We start from the raw sequence: 17,458 nt of genomic DNA on the forward strand, positions 1-17,458 counted from the left end.
TTACTGCATTTACATAGAAAACCTCTTTGTCAGTATTATGCCTTATCAACGGTGAGGCCAAAAAAGAAATACTCTGTTCTAACATGATTCTTTTGTGTCCCCTGTACTGTGCATATTTAATATCTGGGAATAACGTTAGACCTTGGTTAAATAGGGTCAGAGCAGGGGCAGGGTTAGGGTTAAACGCGGGGTCAAGGTCATGTCTTCTTGATATAGCAATGGTCAGGTAGAGGTGAACATGTGAACTGCAGAATAGCTACTCAGTTTGTTTTAAGATCGTTGTCTCTTTTTTACGTTCAACTGACCGTTATGACAATAAAGAGTCAATAGTGTAACTGCGATTACTTCCAGTCATAATTACTTTAGTATTATGTAAAATATTCTTCATCTGTCCTGGAGGAAGCCCTTGAAACTGGCCCCCGTCTGGCTCCCTGGTCCCCCCGTGCTGAGTCTGGTGCACGGCCGGTCAGCGGTGGAACCAAACAGGGTGTCTTTAAGACCCAGCGGAGCTCGGCAGGGAAACCCCGCGGCTTTAGTTGTTTCTACTCTCCAGAGTGTCAGCTAGTTATTTGTGGGGAGGCGCTGTAGCCATTTCGCCACATGAAAGCCCGATGAGCTGAACGACCAACATCCGAGTTGTTCATGGAGAAGAGAAATCAGCTTTGAGGAGCTCCGCGCGCACACAGACGTACGCGAAGTCGCGCGCAAAGACGCACGGCGCACAGACACGCACACTTCCTCCTCCTCCGCCGTGGAAAAAAGACAGAGAGAGAGAGAGAGGAACAGAGAGAGAGGGCACACGAAACGCAAACTTCCAACTCTCCCATGTGGAAACCAGCGGTTTGAGGATAAGGTATATTTTTCCTCTTCGGGGCTCCGTTCCTTCCCCCCTCTCTCCCTCTCTTTCTCTCTCTCAGTGTTTTTGCCCGGAGAGTTGGGTTTCTATGAGAGTCTTGCTTGGTGAGAAGAGAAGTTTGGTTGTTTGCCTGGTCGGCTGAGGAGGAGGAGAAGAGTCGGGTTAAAAGTGGGGGAAGATGGTCCGCAACGCCGCTTGGAGAAGAAGCTTGCTGTGCGTCCTGGCGCTCAGTCTCGGCTTTGCGTCCCCGCCGTGCAAAGCTCGGATTTACACCAACCACTGGGCAGTCAGGATAGCCGGGGGACCCGAGGTGGCCGAGCGGATAGCGGAAAAATATGGCTATAGGAACATGGGACAGGTAGGTCGTCTATTGGTCCATCCAAAGTTGACTCTTATTTGTGTGTATTTTGTGATTTTTTGTCTTTGTCAACTCTTAAAAGTGGGGCATACCATTGTGGTTAATGTTGCTTTACCAGCAGACAAACGATACCAGGTCAAACGCCAAAGATCTGAGGTCCAAACCTGAGCCATGAACCTTCTCTGTGATTCTCTAACTCAGTCTTTCTTTCTGTAGCAGTCTGACTCTCACACAAGGAGAGAGAAGCTACAGCAAACAAAGAAAAAAGACCAAGAGTAGGATGGCACAACAGGTGCCTCCTCGCTGTGTTTCCGCGGATCATGTTCAGTTTGCGGGCTGGAGCCGCAGGGAGCTCACAATCAGCCTCAGCCACAGCAGTCTCGTGTGCTTGGTCGTTTTGACACAAAAGTGAGACAGCTAGTGCTGTTTGGTCTATGTTGTCGGAATTGACATCAAAAGGTCCACAGTCAAACAGATACAAATGTTCTTCCTTCTCAATGCTGTGGTAGTATTGTATTTGTGCCATACTGTGTGTGTAATGATAAGACTCAGAAACCTCCTCAGGTCCTCCTCTTTAATTGAAAACTTGGCGGTTTTTAGCATTACATGAAGGAAATTGGGATTTGAGTTTTGCACTTTTCTGTTTACGTTCCACAGTGTTCTCCTTGTGAGTGTAATCTTGACTCAGTTCTTAACTAGGCCTGCTGCTAGAAAAACAGTACTGTTGAGATCTGTTTACACATAGGAGTAATTCTTCAGTAGATGCCCTGATACTTTTTTGTCAGTAGTCACAAATTGATGGGTCTGTGCTGTTTTTCTTCTGGGTTTCTTGACAAAGCACCACTACAAGAGAAATTATAAAAAATACGCTGGTCATATTTCACTAGAAAACTCTGAGTTAATATTTTACAGCTTACATTTTTAAAAATCACCAGACATTTGTATGCTTCTACATCATAAAATCCTTCAGTATTTATTACACCTGACACAAAGGCCAAAGGCAGGGGCCAACGCTTAGCAAAGCCTAAAATAAATCCCAACCACAGTTGTGTGTGTGTATATGTGTGTGTGTGTGTGTGTGTATATATATATATATATAATATATATATGTATATGTATACACACACAGAGAGGGTAAACATTATGTGAGATATTTCAGCCTCTCTTCGTATGATGTCATTTTATTAATCAAGAGAAGTCCTCACAGGTTGAGAAGGAGGAGTTCAGCTGGTCACTTGCAAAAGTGTTTTGACAAAGTTTAAAGAGAAATCCTGTGTTCGTTGTGGATAAAAGAAATACGCCACACAAACGTGGACCCCACACATACTCCAGAGTATCACAACCAAAATACATGGGTAGTTCAAGCCTGCACTTGCTCGACGTGAAGACAGCGTGGAACAGAGGGGGGCATTCTGACAGGTTGTTGTGGGGTAGCCTAGTCAACAGCTATTGAACCCCCCTCCTTCCTCGCCTTATCCAGCCCGCCCACCCACTATACTCCCCAGAGAGCAGGCCTTAATGGCCTCGTTTATCCCCTCTCTTTGACAGGAACTAATGTGTGGAGTCCCCCCCCCCTTTCCATAGGAATTCCCCTGTGGAGTGTAGTGTCGCCCCCAACCCCCACCATTTGCCCTAATTTCCATCTCAATATGGGGCGTTCATTGGACTTTGACACCTCATAGACAAGAGTTTTACTTCACTTCCTGGTTTTGGGGTCAGCTGAAAGCTGCTCTCATGGGAGCGATAACAGCACACTCTGGTTTCCTAATGTGAACTTTGACATCCCCATCATCAACCCCCTCCCTCATATAATTCAGCGATTATGTGTATGGAAAATGAAGTTAAACTTATTATGAGTCGTTGCAATTTTCTTTGCAGTAAGTTTGTAGATTGCAAACACTGATTGCATACACTACAAGTGTTTTCTCAATTTAATTAAACGTGCTTGGACTGTTTGTCGGGATTGGACTGTTTGTGATAAATTATTTGGTGATATGACTGCAAAGTGAGAAGAGGTTTTAGGTAGTGAAGGGAGGCAAAGTAGTTAAAGGGAGAAAATGGGTAGGGAAAACATGTGACAGAGGGACAATACAGTCTTCTTGACAGGGGTGGAAAGAAGAGAACAGACAAAGATAACCACACACTGAGAGATGGAAGAAGGAGGGAGTGAAAGAAGGGACGATAGATGGACGGATGGATGAAAAGAGTTGGCATGGAGTGAGAGAGCACCTCGTTGGGGAATTCTGGGTAATCCTCTTAACCATGGAGCCCCCTTCCCAGACTAAGATACTGGCCCAAATTGAGTCTAAATCAGCTGACAAGGCCTCAGACGTGGATATCTGTTCACACTGGTGTTTTGAAGAGATGGGAGAGGACTTGGAAGCATTGAGATGAGATGATCTGAAGCCAGCCATGGACAGGAGGTTGTTGCATCAGTAACAAGTTATGAAATTATTTGTACAGGTTGTGCAGTTCTTGCAGGCATCAGGCCAACAGGGTGTTGTTATTGGACAGTTTTCTATGTGACATAACATTTATCTATGTTTCAACAAATGCCTCACACATACTTACCATTTTTATCCAAGATATGTGTCATTGATGACCTATAATCAGTCATTTCTTTCTTATACTTTTTGGTTTGTTGACGTGTGGGACAGAGTTGATGATTTTAATTCTTGTTCTGGGCCAGTTGTGATTTGGGTTATTGGGGTTAGAAGGATGGGGATGAAAATTAGTAGCAATTATTCTTGACTGTGACACTGCTGAGCACTGCAGAACAGAATAAAGAAAGACAATCTCGCAAACAGCTTGCCTCTATCTGTCCACATTTGTATGCAACTACAAATAAGAGGGATAAATATTTTATCAGTGTTGTCCTTGGTGTCACTTCAACCATGTAGCTGTAATAAGACTGCAGGCTCTGTGCCATGTGGCAAGAAGTTAGAAAGCTGTTATTTTGTCATTTCATTCACACTTTCTTTCACAATGTTTTTTTTTTTTTGGAATGGCGAAATCCTGCAGTGTGTGTGATCTCATATCATCTTGTGTCATGCCTGAACTACACCTATTCAGGCACCTGTAGTTTGGTAATCTGACCCAACTATGCCGCACATGTAATTTTCATGGGAAAAATTGTATCATCTTTTGGCACATCTGGTAGGATTCTTTATCAAGTCACTTAATGCTTCCACTCAAAAAAAAAAAATCTGTGAACTGTGACACTGTGAATCACTGAAGTGCAAGTGGTTTCGCTTCACAAATTTGTTACAACATAAGTTCCAGCAACCAAGGATTATGCTGAAGCTATGATTCACTATGTAGGCTATTGCAACAGAATGAAAGTTCAGTTGACTTCATGAACCCTGCATCTTAACACATGTTGTCATAACTACAACAGTAACAAGTCAAACCGTATTAGTAGACTCGAAAATAAGTTGACTGTGAGATGTAGTACAACCCGAAGAGGTGTTGAAGCTACCAAAAAGGTTGTGAATGGGAAAGTTTCACACAGAAATCGGACTTGATGGGTGATTTTTGAAGTCTGTAAACCGAGTTCAGAGAAGTGCTGCAGTAGTTCAGACCTGGACCTGAGGGTTTTTTTTTTTTTTAAATTTCATTCTGTGTGTAGAGCTTTTCCAGTAGCTGCCTATTTACAGACACTCCTAGAGGGAAGGGTGGCTTGCTAATGGCAGAGCAGATGTTGGGTAGATTAAATAGACAGTGGAAGCATGATATGTTGAGACCTGTTTACACTATGAGAAACATCCATAGTGGCAGCTTCCTTTTCTGGAGCACATTTTATTAATATGTTGAATGCTTTATAATCTGATTACCCAAGACCTCTGACATCTGCTGCATTTTTAGCTAATGTTTCATCTTTGCTGGAAGGTGCTCTAGCTAGGCTTATTGGCACATTGTTGTTTCTCGTTTTATCAGTCTGTAAGTTGTAAAATGTGTGTGTATTTGCATGAGCACTGAGCTGAAAGCTGATCTAATGGGCTGCGTAGTGGTGGAGCTCAGCCATGGATCAGCGACACACCACAGGACCCTTGGCAGCCATGACAGTTTGATCATTTGAGGGATTGTGTGGTCTTTATCAATTATTAAAACTAATCACCGTCCAGCAGCTTGCGGTCTGTCAGTCATTGTCTGTCCGGCTTCTTCAGCTCTGTCATTCAAAGTCTTGCATCTCTTTTTGTCTTTTTGTTTCTCTTTGTCTGTTTTTATTTGACGTGTCTGCCCTCTAAGGCCATGTTCTCTGACAGTTTTAAAGAGCAAAACAAAACTTAATGTATTATACATAGAAAAAACATGAAGATTAACATAACATAGAAAAAAATGCCCTTTTACCACTTTATTCTCTTTCCACTTAACTTTAAGAGAAGGAACTTCTCTAAAATACTTAAAAGTACTTCTTGAGTACTTTTAGCTTGGTGGTTTTCACTCACAACAGTTTACCCTATTCATTAATGACTGTAGCAAACTCTGTCATGTGTGTGTATGATGTGATTACAGCATATGTGTCTGTTTCAGCTGTGGAATGCAAGCATCTCTACAAGAACATCAATGCCAGAACAGTTACTGATAATTGTTAGGACATTGTTGCAGAGAGGAAACACTACATTAATGATGTGTGGTGAGGTTGTAGAAAGGGTTATGAAATGAACAGCTACACCTTTCTTAATTCTGTGTATATGTTTTGCAGATTGGGGATCTCAAAGACCACTATCACTTCTTCCATAGTCGAACCATCAAGCGGTCGACCTTGTCCAGCCGCGGACGCCATAGTTTCATCTCTATGGAGCCCAAGGTAAGCTTGTTGTAGTGTTTTGTGAATTACTGGTTTAGATTTAAAGTGGTCAAAGAGTACGTGTTTATTGCGCATTTAAATGGTACTGGAGATGGTTTGACAACATCTTAACTCAAGCAAGGCTTTCTCTGAATATCTTATGGTTTTCATCAGTGGATAAAGTTTGTTTAGTTATCATAGAGATGACTCAGTTGTCATCATGTGACTTAGGTGATTACCTGTTATCTTATGACTGGCAGATTTTGGCAGCCTGTTTGTTTTTAAGTAATCATGCATGTATTTGTAAGTGCAATTGAGTCACATGAAGTCCTATATAAAGGAAAGTTTTTCTGTAAATGAGTAGAGCAGTGGCTGACTGTTTTATTAGTATGGTGCTCATGAAGCGTGACGTACCAGTTAAAACACTGTGCTGATTTTACAATCAGGTCAGTACTGTATACAACCCAGAGGCCACCAACTCAGATGACTCTGCTTTCATGTCCTTGTTGTTGCAGACGAGACCTGCACACAAATGAGTTATTGCAGGGACACAATGTTCATGAGGATAAACAAAATCCCAGTTTTCCTGTCATCTCTCACTGTACTGATCACAGTCCTGACAGGTGAAGAGGGATAAATGAGGCCTGTTTTGCTACTTTTCTATTTCACAAACCCAGCTACTTTAGGTGTGATGGATAGATCTACAGGTGGGGAATAAAACATTATATAAATATAATTTCCCCTGAAATGAAAAAAAGTCAAAAGCCCTGCCAACAGCTTCTAAGTGCTAGATTCACTACACCCAACAATCAGAAGGAGTAGTTGCGTAAAACAAACAAAACAGTGTTGAATTTGTCTTTTTTTTTGTTGGTGGTTTCAGTTTACACCATGCACAGTCTTAAGAGGACATTCATCATCACTAGTCAATGGTTGGAGTCCACCTGTGGTAAATTCAGCTGATTGGACATGATTTGGAAATACACACACATGCCTATATAAGATTTAACAAGCTGACAAGACATATCAGAGAAAAAAACAAACCATGAGGTCAAAGGAACTGCCTGCAAGGCTCCGAGACAGGATTGTGTTGAGGCACAGGTCTGGGGAAGGCTACAAAAACAATTAGGCTGCATTGAAGGTTTCCAAGAAGACAGTGGCCTCCATGTTTCTTAAATGCAAGAAGTTTGGAACAACCAGGATTCTTTTTAAAGAAATTGGGGAAGAAGGATCTTGGTAAGACCCGATGGTCACTCTGGCTGAGCTCCAGAGATCAGAAGGGTGGGGTGTTTCTCAGCGACATGGACAGGGAAACTGGTCGGAGCAAAGTACTGAGATATTCTTTTTTTTTTTTTATTATTATTTTGGGCCTTTTAGGCCTTTATTGACAGTACAGTAGAGAGACAGGAAATGGAGATGCGGAGAGAGAGAGGGGGAATGACATGCAGGACTCGAACCGGGGCCAACTGCAGCGCAGACTTTAGCCTCTGCATATGGGGCGGATGCTCAACCAACTGAGCTACTCGACGCCCCAACTGAGATATTCTTAATGAAAACCTGATCCAGAACACAGCCAAGACAATTCGGAGTAATAAGGAGTGATTTAGGGACAACCCTGTGAATGTCATTGAGTGCCCCAGCCAGAGCTTTGACCTGAACCCAATTGAACATTTCTGGAGAGACCTGAAGATGACCATCCACTGCCAGTTCCCATCCAACCTGACAGAGCTTGAGAGAATCTGCAGAGAAGACTGGCTTCATCCTACCAGAAAGGTGCAGGGTGCACAAGGCCTCATGGTGGACAGGGTGGTGTCCCAGAAAAAAACAGTTGATTGGATCTGTTAAATGAGAATTCATTGGAATTTACGCTTTCTACGTAGCTCAGAGAAAAGCCTCGAAACACAAATTTACAGAAAGCCTGTGTCTTTCATTAGAGCAACTGATTCCCTGTAATGAAGCTGCTATGTGGCAGATTAACTTGATCCTAACCAGAGGTACCAGACAGTGTTTCAAACTTGAACTGGTGCCACAACTAGAATGAAATTGTGTTGTACCTTTTTAAAGAAGAGCCATAGTATACCATGGCCTTGTGGAGTATATGAAAAAAATATTTATTTAGAATAATTTGCCATTGTTTTTACTTCACCAAAGTCAGGATTGCCCCCTTAAATATAAAATACAAGCTTGCAAGACGTCAGCTGAACAATGCTTTTTATATGGTTTGGTGGAACCATCTCTTCCAACATGAGTGTGACCTAAAGTAAACCTTTTCTCTTGTCTGTCAGTGCCCCTCTCATCACTGCACCAGGTCAAGAAACTCCGGCTGCATTATTAATAAGGCCTGAACCAAGCACCGCTCGGAACTTCATCAAAATACAGAGGACAAATTGCTTTGAGAGCTCACAGCCATTTTCACAAGATGTTCTTAACTAATGTCTTATTTATTTTATGTGTATGGAATACTAAAGTATATGGCTTCAGATGGGTTTCAAGGACAAGACAATTTGTAGAAAACGTCTCATTCTTGGCATGTGAAAATCTCATGCTCCTGGTATATTTTTTTTGTCATTTGTATCTGACACAAAGTTTACTTGTTGATGTCTGCCTGTTTGATGAAGGGGGCATTTTATCAAACAGAATGGGACTCGATCCTGAGAAAACAAGACAAAACTCTCCACTCTGTAAGTCCAGCGGGACTTAAAATATCCCATTTATGTCAGTTTAAAAAAAAAAAAAATACAGATTTTTTTGAGATTTAGGGTTCATCCAGCAGCAGTGGCTTTGTGTGTGTGTTCTGAACAGTGGATTCAAGCGCATGTAAGTCTGTTTGTATCTGTGCATGCACATGAATGCATGCTGACTGCTGAGGAATGATAATGATGTATCAGTGTGATTATATAAAAAAGGAGTGAAATGGGAAGAAGAGAACAGAAAGAGTGGGGAAAACAGAAAGAAGAGATAAGACAGTGCCTGTCACCTTCGGTTATGCACTTATCTTGTTGTCCTCTAGCTCATTGTTCTTTTCAATTTTCTTCCCTTTCTGTACTTTTTTTGGTCCACTCAGCTCTTTTATTGTCCATCTGCCGTCCTTACCTGTCATCCCTTTTCTTTTCTCTTCCTTGGACTCCCTCTCCTACCTCCTTTTCTCACTGTTGCTTTCAGCGTACTCATCTCCCTCCCTCTGTCTTTGGTTCTCTTGCTCTCTCGGGCCTGACACTGTGCCATGGTGGTGGAAGGTTTGTGTCGTGATGCCAGCTGGCTGAGAGACTGAGATTTGAGAAGACTAGATCAGAGGGGAGAGGTTAAATGAGAGAAATGGGAAAAAGGGGCTATTACAGAAGGAGAGTGAAGAGGAGCTGAACAGAGAAGGTAAGAGGGAAAAGATGGATTAGAGAAACCAAATAAAGGAAAAGCTGAGTGGAGAGGAATGGAGCTGTCAGTGTTTTCCCCTTAGTCGCTATCCTTTCAGTGCAATCTGCGGACCTGTCTGTGGGTCGGGGATCAACATGACGGCTAGCTTGGCACCTTTGCAGTCTGGCATACTGCTAATGATGTTTTGCAATCAGGTTTTGTAATAATGACAGCCGTGTGTGTTTGTGTGTGAATGAGTCAGATGGGTGTAGCGGTGCCATGAAAGGCGCACCCTGCCATCCACAGTACCCATTGGCACGCATGTTACCATGGTGATGCAGCACAGCACAGATTACCGCTTTATGGCATCCGCCTAACTGCAGTGTCACTTGCCACTTAGGTCAAAGACCATTTATTTTTCAGACTGGTGAAGGACTCTGTCAAGGACATTGGCCTGAAGAGATCATGTTTCTTCACCTTGATCGCTGCACATCTGTAACAGCTGTTTTAAAATAAATGTTACAAAATGTTTACCCTGTTATGGGTTTATTATATATGTTGATCAGTATGTCTTACACCACTGAACAGAGAGTGAAGGTATAACTAACTTCATAGTATAAAGTTGGCTAGACCTAGTAATAATTAAGTTTTTCTTCTTCTCTTCTGGAGCAGAAGGAGCAGAAAAGACAGTTACATCTTAAATGTACTTTTGAAGTTTTAAGTCATTTGTTTTCTCTCTGTGTATCACAATCCCTGTGAATCAATTTGAAAAGTACAAAGTAATGAAATATCCTGTGGCATATACAAACCTGTTAGTGAGTTAGTGTGTCTGAAGCAGCACTGGGCTTGCACCTTGCACAGCTATGCTGACGTACAACCATGACTCATTCATACTGGGAGTTCCAAGAGAGTTTGAACAGCCGCAGACTTCTTTTTTTTTTTTTTTGTTGTAGCTCTGCACTGTTATTAGTTTTTGGTGTGACTTAAGTTCAAGTATACTCAGTCTGCTTTGTTTGAAATCTATTTCGAACCATTTCAAGTTTACTGTAAACAACAATTAAAGTACAGTGGTTGTTTCTCCTTTTTATAATGCCCTTTTGAAGCCTGTGCAGAGATTAGTAGAGAGAAACAACTGCAGAACTCCTCGGCGGCTGTCTCTCCACGGCGTTCTGTTCCAGGAGCATGGTGTTTCCAGTCGGTTTCACTTAGCAAGACTCTTGTTTACTTGAAGTCATTTATCCACACATGTGCAGGAAAACTGAGAGCCAGGTGTGGTCCGCAGCTGAATCCTCGCCGGGGTACTCTGAAATGCAAAATGGCTGTGATGACAAAATGAAATTTCAGTGTTGTGATATTTATGAGTTGCAGGCTTGCCACATAAGGAAAATATTTTACCACATAGTAAAACTACTTGAATGAGCTCGAATCCAATTATTAAGTATTTAAAACACTCAAAGTCTGCTCAGTATTTGTCCACTATAGCTCATAGAATTTTTTCATCACCCAACTGCCTTTAGAGCTCACTGTATCCATGAGCATATGTGGAAAACAAGGACACTCAAAGCATCAAGGAGAGAACACAGATGGAGCTTGTGCACCTGTCAGGACCTTAGGGCTAATATGCATACGCACAGGTATAATGAGACTCCACATAGTCTAAGGTACAAATTTCCATAAACCCAGGATGCTTGCGTGATATTTCGCCATAGACTCTTGAATCTGGTTTTGCCTTAAATTTGTTAAACAGATGAACCATTAAGAGTTGACGCCCTGAGACGAGCACCTACAGCTGGCCAGCACAGCACCCCGGGGCTCAAACTGTCTGTGAAAAGATGCACGACTGTGCGCTGTGTTTGGACTGAGGCTCTGGATTGCACTTAAGAGAGCAGAAGAACTGGCTTCTTGTGTCAGTCCAAAGGTCGTTATGGGTGTTCTGCTATACTAGCCTTTGACCTTTTTTTAAAACTCTCAGTTCTTTTGCCTGCAACTCAAACAGCGTCTCAAAAACAGCAGTGAAAGTGGATCAATTTGTTCCCATTTGTCCTATTGAAGTGAACTCTTCCCCAGTTTTCCCTGGTTACTGACCCAGCCAGCAAGAGCCACCTGCAAACCCTTACACAGAGAGCAAATGAGAGAGAGAGGGAGAGGGAGAGAGAGAGGGTTGGAGTGGGAATGAGAGAAAGACAGGCAATCTCAGAGAGAAATGGGCATCTGCGAAGAAGACCTGAAATGCAGCGAGAAAGAGGCAGATGAGGAAGCGAGACGGGAAAAGTAAAAGAGGGGGATAGGGGAGGGAGTTGGGGTATGAGAGGAGAGAAAAGGAGGGTGACAGAAGTACAGGTGCTAGCAGATCATTCCTCTGCTCCACCAAGCTGGAGTTAAGAGAATAGAGCAGATCCAATCGTCATGCGTCACAGCCTGCATGCGTATTGGCACTGAAACAACGGCAGTGATGCATGGGCAAGTTTTAGGGGCAATATTAGAGGGCAATATTGTCTTTGTTTGCATAGGGATTGGCAAACGTGTCACAATGGATGCGGATAACTGTAGGCCTTTATCAGTGAGTGATTTTTAGCAGGGACAACAAAGGATGCCATTGCTCTTGATAGCTTTAGAAAAACAATTGGTTACCATTTATCTGCCTCTGGTCATCCTGCAAATAGAGGACAAAAGTGTATTCTTAAATGTAAAACCAAGTAAAGAAATGCAAAGCCACCTGTGTAAGTAGTAGCAGTATGAAGATAAAAGATAGGGGACAACTTTACAGGCAAAAAGAAATGGAGACAAAACACTTAACATTACGTAGGACAATGAACATACCACACACTGTATCCACTGCATTATTCTAGTGGGTACACTTTTCTTCAGTAAGCAGATACTTAAAGTATGTATTTGTACATTGTAACAATGCAGTGTTTCCTGCATAATCATTGACTAAGGTGGAAATGCTCTATGTTGCTAGAAATATCCATATAAGTAAATTATTAGCCCTCCTGAGATTGAAGAGTTGTTTATGTATATAAACACCAGCAAAATTGTTTAATTATCATGATATTAATGTCAACAATTCCCACTGAAACCTCTGGACTTATTCAATTTTTTTCTGCCTTCGTGCTTACGTTGATATTATCAGTCACAATTCACTGGAATAATTTTCTTTTAGCTTTAGAAGTAATAAATATTAATTGTGTAATTGTCAGAATGAGTAGTAGTGTGAGGACATTGATGATCATGTGTACAGCATCTACTGCCGCACAGCTACTGCATCTGTTTCAAGCTACGGTGTAGTCTGCTGATGAAGACTGGAATGTTTCACTGCTTTTCTTTTAAAATATGCTTTACTGTACATCAAGTCAATTAACAGGATATGAAGATATGATACCTGGTACTTCAACCATCCCAAATCTCCTCACTTGCAACCTCCTCAGGAAGGTTAGAGGTAGAGGCTACAGAGCAGCACCACCACGTTGAGGTGGTAGGGATTCAGTGTGTTGCTCAAAGACACTTCAGAAGGTGCAGCACGCAAGAGACTTCAGGTTCTTTGGTTGAATTCCTAGTTCATTTGGCCACTTTGGCAAAATGTTCCGAGATGCCTTACATTCTTGAGTCTTGTCAGAGACGTCTGATGTGTCGTACCCAACTTTGGACCCAACTTCATCTGTGAAGTCTTTGCCCTATGTCGTCAGTCCGTAGAAGAGTTCATGGCAGTGGTAGAGGATCGGTGGCGACATTGAGAGGCACTGATACATTTATTGTCAGACCTCTGTGGAATTACCAAGTTACGGACCAGAGCAGTTAAGAGTTACACTGCTGATCAAAGATTGTGGTTGATGCTCTGCTAATGTATGCAAATTGTAATGATACACTAGTGGTTTTGCACAGACACTTTCACGCACAATTCCTGATGACAGTGGTGTTTTGAGGCTAATGGTGTGTGTAAAGGGTTGCTTTGAAGCTGATGGTCCTGACAAAACTTGCAGTGAAATGAGCTGAGACCTCGGCAGACGGAGGAGCATCAGGCTAAAACAGAATATCTCGCTGGCTTTTTTTTTTTTTTTTTAACTCTTTATCTCTTTCTCTCTGCCCTGGTTTGCCATTTACCAATTCTTTGCTCCCATATCTTGCTCTATTTAAAGAGGTCTACACACTTGGGTTATTAAATTACGTCAGCTACAGAATTTTTGCTCTCCCTCCTTCATGATCTATAACGAGCTACATATTTGAGTTATTAAATCAATGTTATTTATAAAATCAATTATCCTCCCTTCACTTGCTGTCTTCAGTCTCTCTTGCTATTTGTTTTCACTTCCCTCCCCTTCCAGCTCGGTCTTTTTTTATTGACTCTCCTGGGACTCGTTCTCTTCAGCTCTTTATCGCCTCTCCTTCTCTCGTCTTATCTTGTCTCGTTGCCTCGCTCTCCAACTCTCTGGAGAGCGAGGCAGATTGTTTCAGTGCATGAGACCAGATAATCACTCTGCAGTCATTATGTCAGCTATTCTATTCTATTCTTTTTCTTCTCTTCTCCTTTCCTCTGTCTGCTGGAGCTGTATTGATGTGAAAAAATGCTTGGTCTTTGCAGTCGGACATTGTTCACTAACGCCTCAGATTTCTGACAAACTGAGCAACAAAACAAAAACACTTTTTCTATTGATTATCTTTTATGAGAGGAGTTTCTTTGTCTGTACATTATACATACAGCCAGGCATTGTATGTTCACAGTAGATGGTGCAGCCATCAGTGCACACTTTGAACATCTTGTAAAATAGGCAGAAGCTCCACAACATTTCATCTGAACATTCGCTATACCTAAAGTAAATAGATGAAATCCTCATGTACTCTGTGTAAAGTGTCACACAACTGTTTGCAAACTTTACTGTGCTGTGCCAGTCTTATGCCTGCTAATATTTTAGTTTTTGTGTTGTCGTCATTGCTGGAACATGTAACTTCTCATGGAGTCTTTTTAGACGGATGAAGTCTGGAGGACTTCAGCTAGACTAAACACAAGATTTCAGGGTTTTAAAAAGAGTTGACCAGGGCCAAGCACGTGGGTCCAGCCATCTTGTTCAGATCCAACAATGCTGATTTTGAAATCGGAAAATTCCGACTGAAAGTGGAGCGAGATTCCTGCCAAGGAATGCCTTGTGCCTTGAAGCGAGCCCATAACATTTGAGAGATTGATGTTACCTGAGAGACATTTATGTCTTTGGTGCGTGTGTGTGTGAGTGCGTGTGTGTGTGAGTGCATGCGTGTGTGTGTGTGTAAAATAATGTCCATTTTGAGAGGGAAAAAACAAACTGATGGAGAGAAAAGAAATGTGTCCATATGAAAAATCTTGTAGGCTAACACTAAAAGTGAAATGTTTAGTTAGCTAAAATAATATATATAATATAATAAATAAAATGAAATATAATAAGAATAGTGTCTTCTCCTGCAGAATTTTTTTTTAATCTAGACTCATGGCTCACCCACAACAAAAGTGTGACTCTCTTCTGCTGCTTTCTAATATTCTATGTGTCTTGGTTGATCGAGCATGACTGTATACTAGCCATATCTATTCTCTGGAGATGATCTGTATCTTTATGTGTGGGTGAGCTCATCACATAAGGCAAAGAAGAGGAAATATAGCCTCTATATTTCCACTTTTTTACTGAAGATGCAGCATCCACTATTCAAGGTTTTCCAACACCTTATCATTTCCTAAAATATTGTGTTACTTTGAACACATCATTTCATAGGAACGAAATTCCCTCTGTTGACTGATGGTGCTCTCTGTGATTTAATTCTACTACTTATTTGATACCTCCTCAGAATCTGTTATATCCTGTCTGTGTTTGTGTGTTTCAGGTGGAGTGGATACAGCAGCAGGTGGTGAAGAGGAGGATCAAGAGGGATTACAAACCATCCCCACCCCTTTCTTTGTCAAGCCCCGCCCACAGCAGCCTGGCCCAGAACAACATATTCTATAACGACGCCAAGTGGAGCAGTATGTGGTACATTGTGAGTACACAAATCCCTTTCTCTTTGTGTGTTTACAGCACCAAAACTTCCAATACAAATAGAGCCCAGTACAATTTAGTCAAGTCTGTGCTGTGCTCGTCTGTTCCTCTCAGAGGACTGCGTGCTGTTATTTACGTACATTTATCCATTTTGTGGGTCAAAGGTCAGCAGAGGTCATGCCATGGTCCTAATTGCTGCAGGTTCAGTGCAACTGAGGGATTTGTGTGCGTTTTTAGTTAATGAAAGAGTCTAAAAGCTGTAGTGATGAAATTTTTTGCCATTCCTCCTTTTGACAAGAGGCAATTTAGGGTCACGGTGAGATATTCTGTGTTTATTCATTGTATTTGCACTGTCCACACACCTAGAAATATTTGTGTCCCTATGTTCCAGCATTTCAAAATCATTTCTCAGAGATCAGCAGTGTTGTGCATGCGCTTGTTTGCGCACACACACACACACACACACACACACACACACACACACACACACACACACACAAATTCACGCTGCAGAGATTTGTGGGCTTATCATCAAGTGTTTGCAAACACCCTCAGATCATTGCTCTTTCAGTTATGTATTTGTGTGTGTGTGTGCGCGTGCGCGTGTGTGTGTGGTTGAGAGTCCTCAGCTCTGTCAATTGTTAACTTAGTGCAGATAAATCCTTATACTTTGACCAGAGGTTTTTAAACATATGTTTCTAGCTTTAGGACAGAACTCTTTGAACTTGGTGTTTGTGTGTTTTCAGGAAAAAAAAATGCTTCCATCGGTCATTTCTAACTAAGTTACCTGATATAGCCTGTGGGTGACACATTGAACATTTTTGTCAGTTTACACAGATTTACCCTCATTTGAAAGAAAAGTGACATTCACCAGTATCAGTGATTCAGATTGAGTTTGATTTTCACTTGGCTCAGATTTTAGTGACCTGTGAGAAGTCAGCGTCCCTAAAAAAGCTCTGATAAGAAATACAGTGAGTGAAGTGATTTATTTTGAATTGACAATTATGAATCAAAATGTCACGTTGACATTCAAACAAATAGCAGGTTATGGCACATGCACTGTCCTTGAACACCACAGTAAATTATGTTGGCTTGCCAAATTTAAACCTAATCAGACATCTGATAACACAACCATATAAATCAGCTACAGGACAATAGCTGCATTATTGTTTAGAAATGTTGACATGTTTTGTGACAGGTTGATAACTAGCTGAGTTTGTAATGAAGTACTTTTGGACTGGGGAAGGGAAGCTAGGTGGGTAGAAAGGAAAGGGTGTTAAACCTTTGCTCTCTCTGATCTGATCTCATTTTTGCCTTTGCATATTTCTATGCATTCAAAAATAATTTTGCATGCCCATGGGCTCTTTGTTTGAATAGTGAAATAAGACATAATGCCTTCAGGTCAAAGTAATTTTTTTCAGTGATAACAATGTTTTGGTGGACCAGGCTATCTGAAATTTACATAGAATTTTTCAAACAGTCCTGACTTTAACTTGTTTGGACTTGTTTAAGGGAGATTGTGCCTCTGTGTGAGAAATGGTAATGCTAAAGTTAAATGGAAAAATGTCATCATGTGGGTACACTCATAAACTTTTAAATACATTATAAGACCCTGATGGATTCAGCCCCCTCCATGAGTTTCCTTCTCCTCTGCTCCTTTATCACCATCTCTCCCTTCACCTCCTGCCTCCATCTCCCCAGCACTGTAATGATGACGTCCATAACTGCCAGTCGGACATGAACATCATGGGGGCTTGGAAGAGAGGCTACACGGGAAAAGACGTTGTGGTGACTATACTAGATGATGGTATCGAGAGGAACCACCCAGACCTCTTTCAGAACTACGTGAGTGTGTATGTATGCGCGTGTAGGGCGGCTATGAGTGGCTGTGTGTGTGTGTGTGTGCATGCATGCTCGGTGTTATTCAATTGTCAGCAAAATGAATGAGTAAATCTTTGTATATGCTGCAGCTAACATTCATTTTCATTATTGATTGATCTACTGAATATTCGATTAATTTGATACATTTTTCAGTCTATGAAACATCAGAAAACAGTGAAAAATATCCATCACAATTTCCTACAGACCCTGTGGTCTCATTAAATATCTTG

The 17,458-nt window shown here is 41.6% G+C and overlaps 1 protein-coding gene across 3 annotated transcripts in view; it reads left to right on the top strand.

Annotated features, from left to right (window-relative positions):
* Positions 1–560: 560 nt before the first annotated feature.
* LOC111658215 (proprotein convertase subtilisin/kexin type 5-like) overlaps positions 561–17,458 on the top strand; it is a 68,730-nt gene continuing 51,832 nt past the window's right edge. The window contains exons 1-4 of one of the 3 annotated variants that reach the window (XM_087175241.1): positions 561–1,214; positions 5,920–6,024; positions 15,196–15,348; positions 17,049–17,192. In XM_087175241.1, the coding sequence (XP_087031367.1) occupies positions 1,035–1,214; positions 5,920–6,024; positions 15,196–15,348; positions 17,049–17,192 (582 nt within the window). In that variant the 5' untranslated portion in view covers positions 561–1,034. The remainder of the gene's footprint in view (positions 1,215–5,919; positions 6,025–15,195; positions 15,349–17,048; positions 17,193–17,458) is intronic. The other 2 variants (XM_023410642.2, XM_023410641.2) reach the window with 2 other exon arrangements.

The sequence above is a fragment of the Seriola lalandi genome, unplaced genomic scaffold, assembly GCF_002814215.2.
Source record: "Seriola lalandi dorsalis isolate HSWRI2012SDOR001 ecotype SW California unplaced genomic scaffold, Sedor1 jcf7180002054427, whole genome shotgun sequence".
NCBI classification, from domain to species: Eukaryota; Metazoa; Chordata; class Actinopteri; order Carangiformes; family Carangidae; genus Seriola; species Seriola lalandi.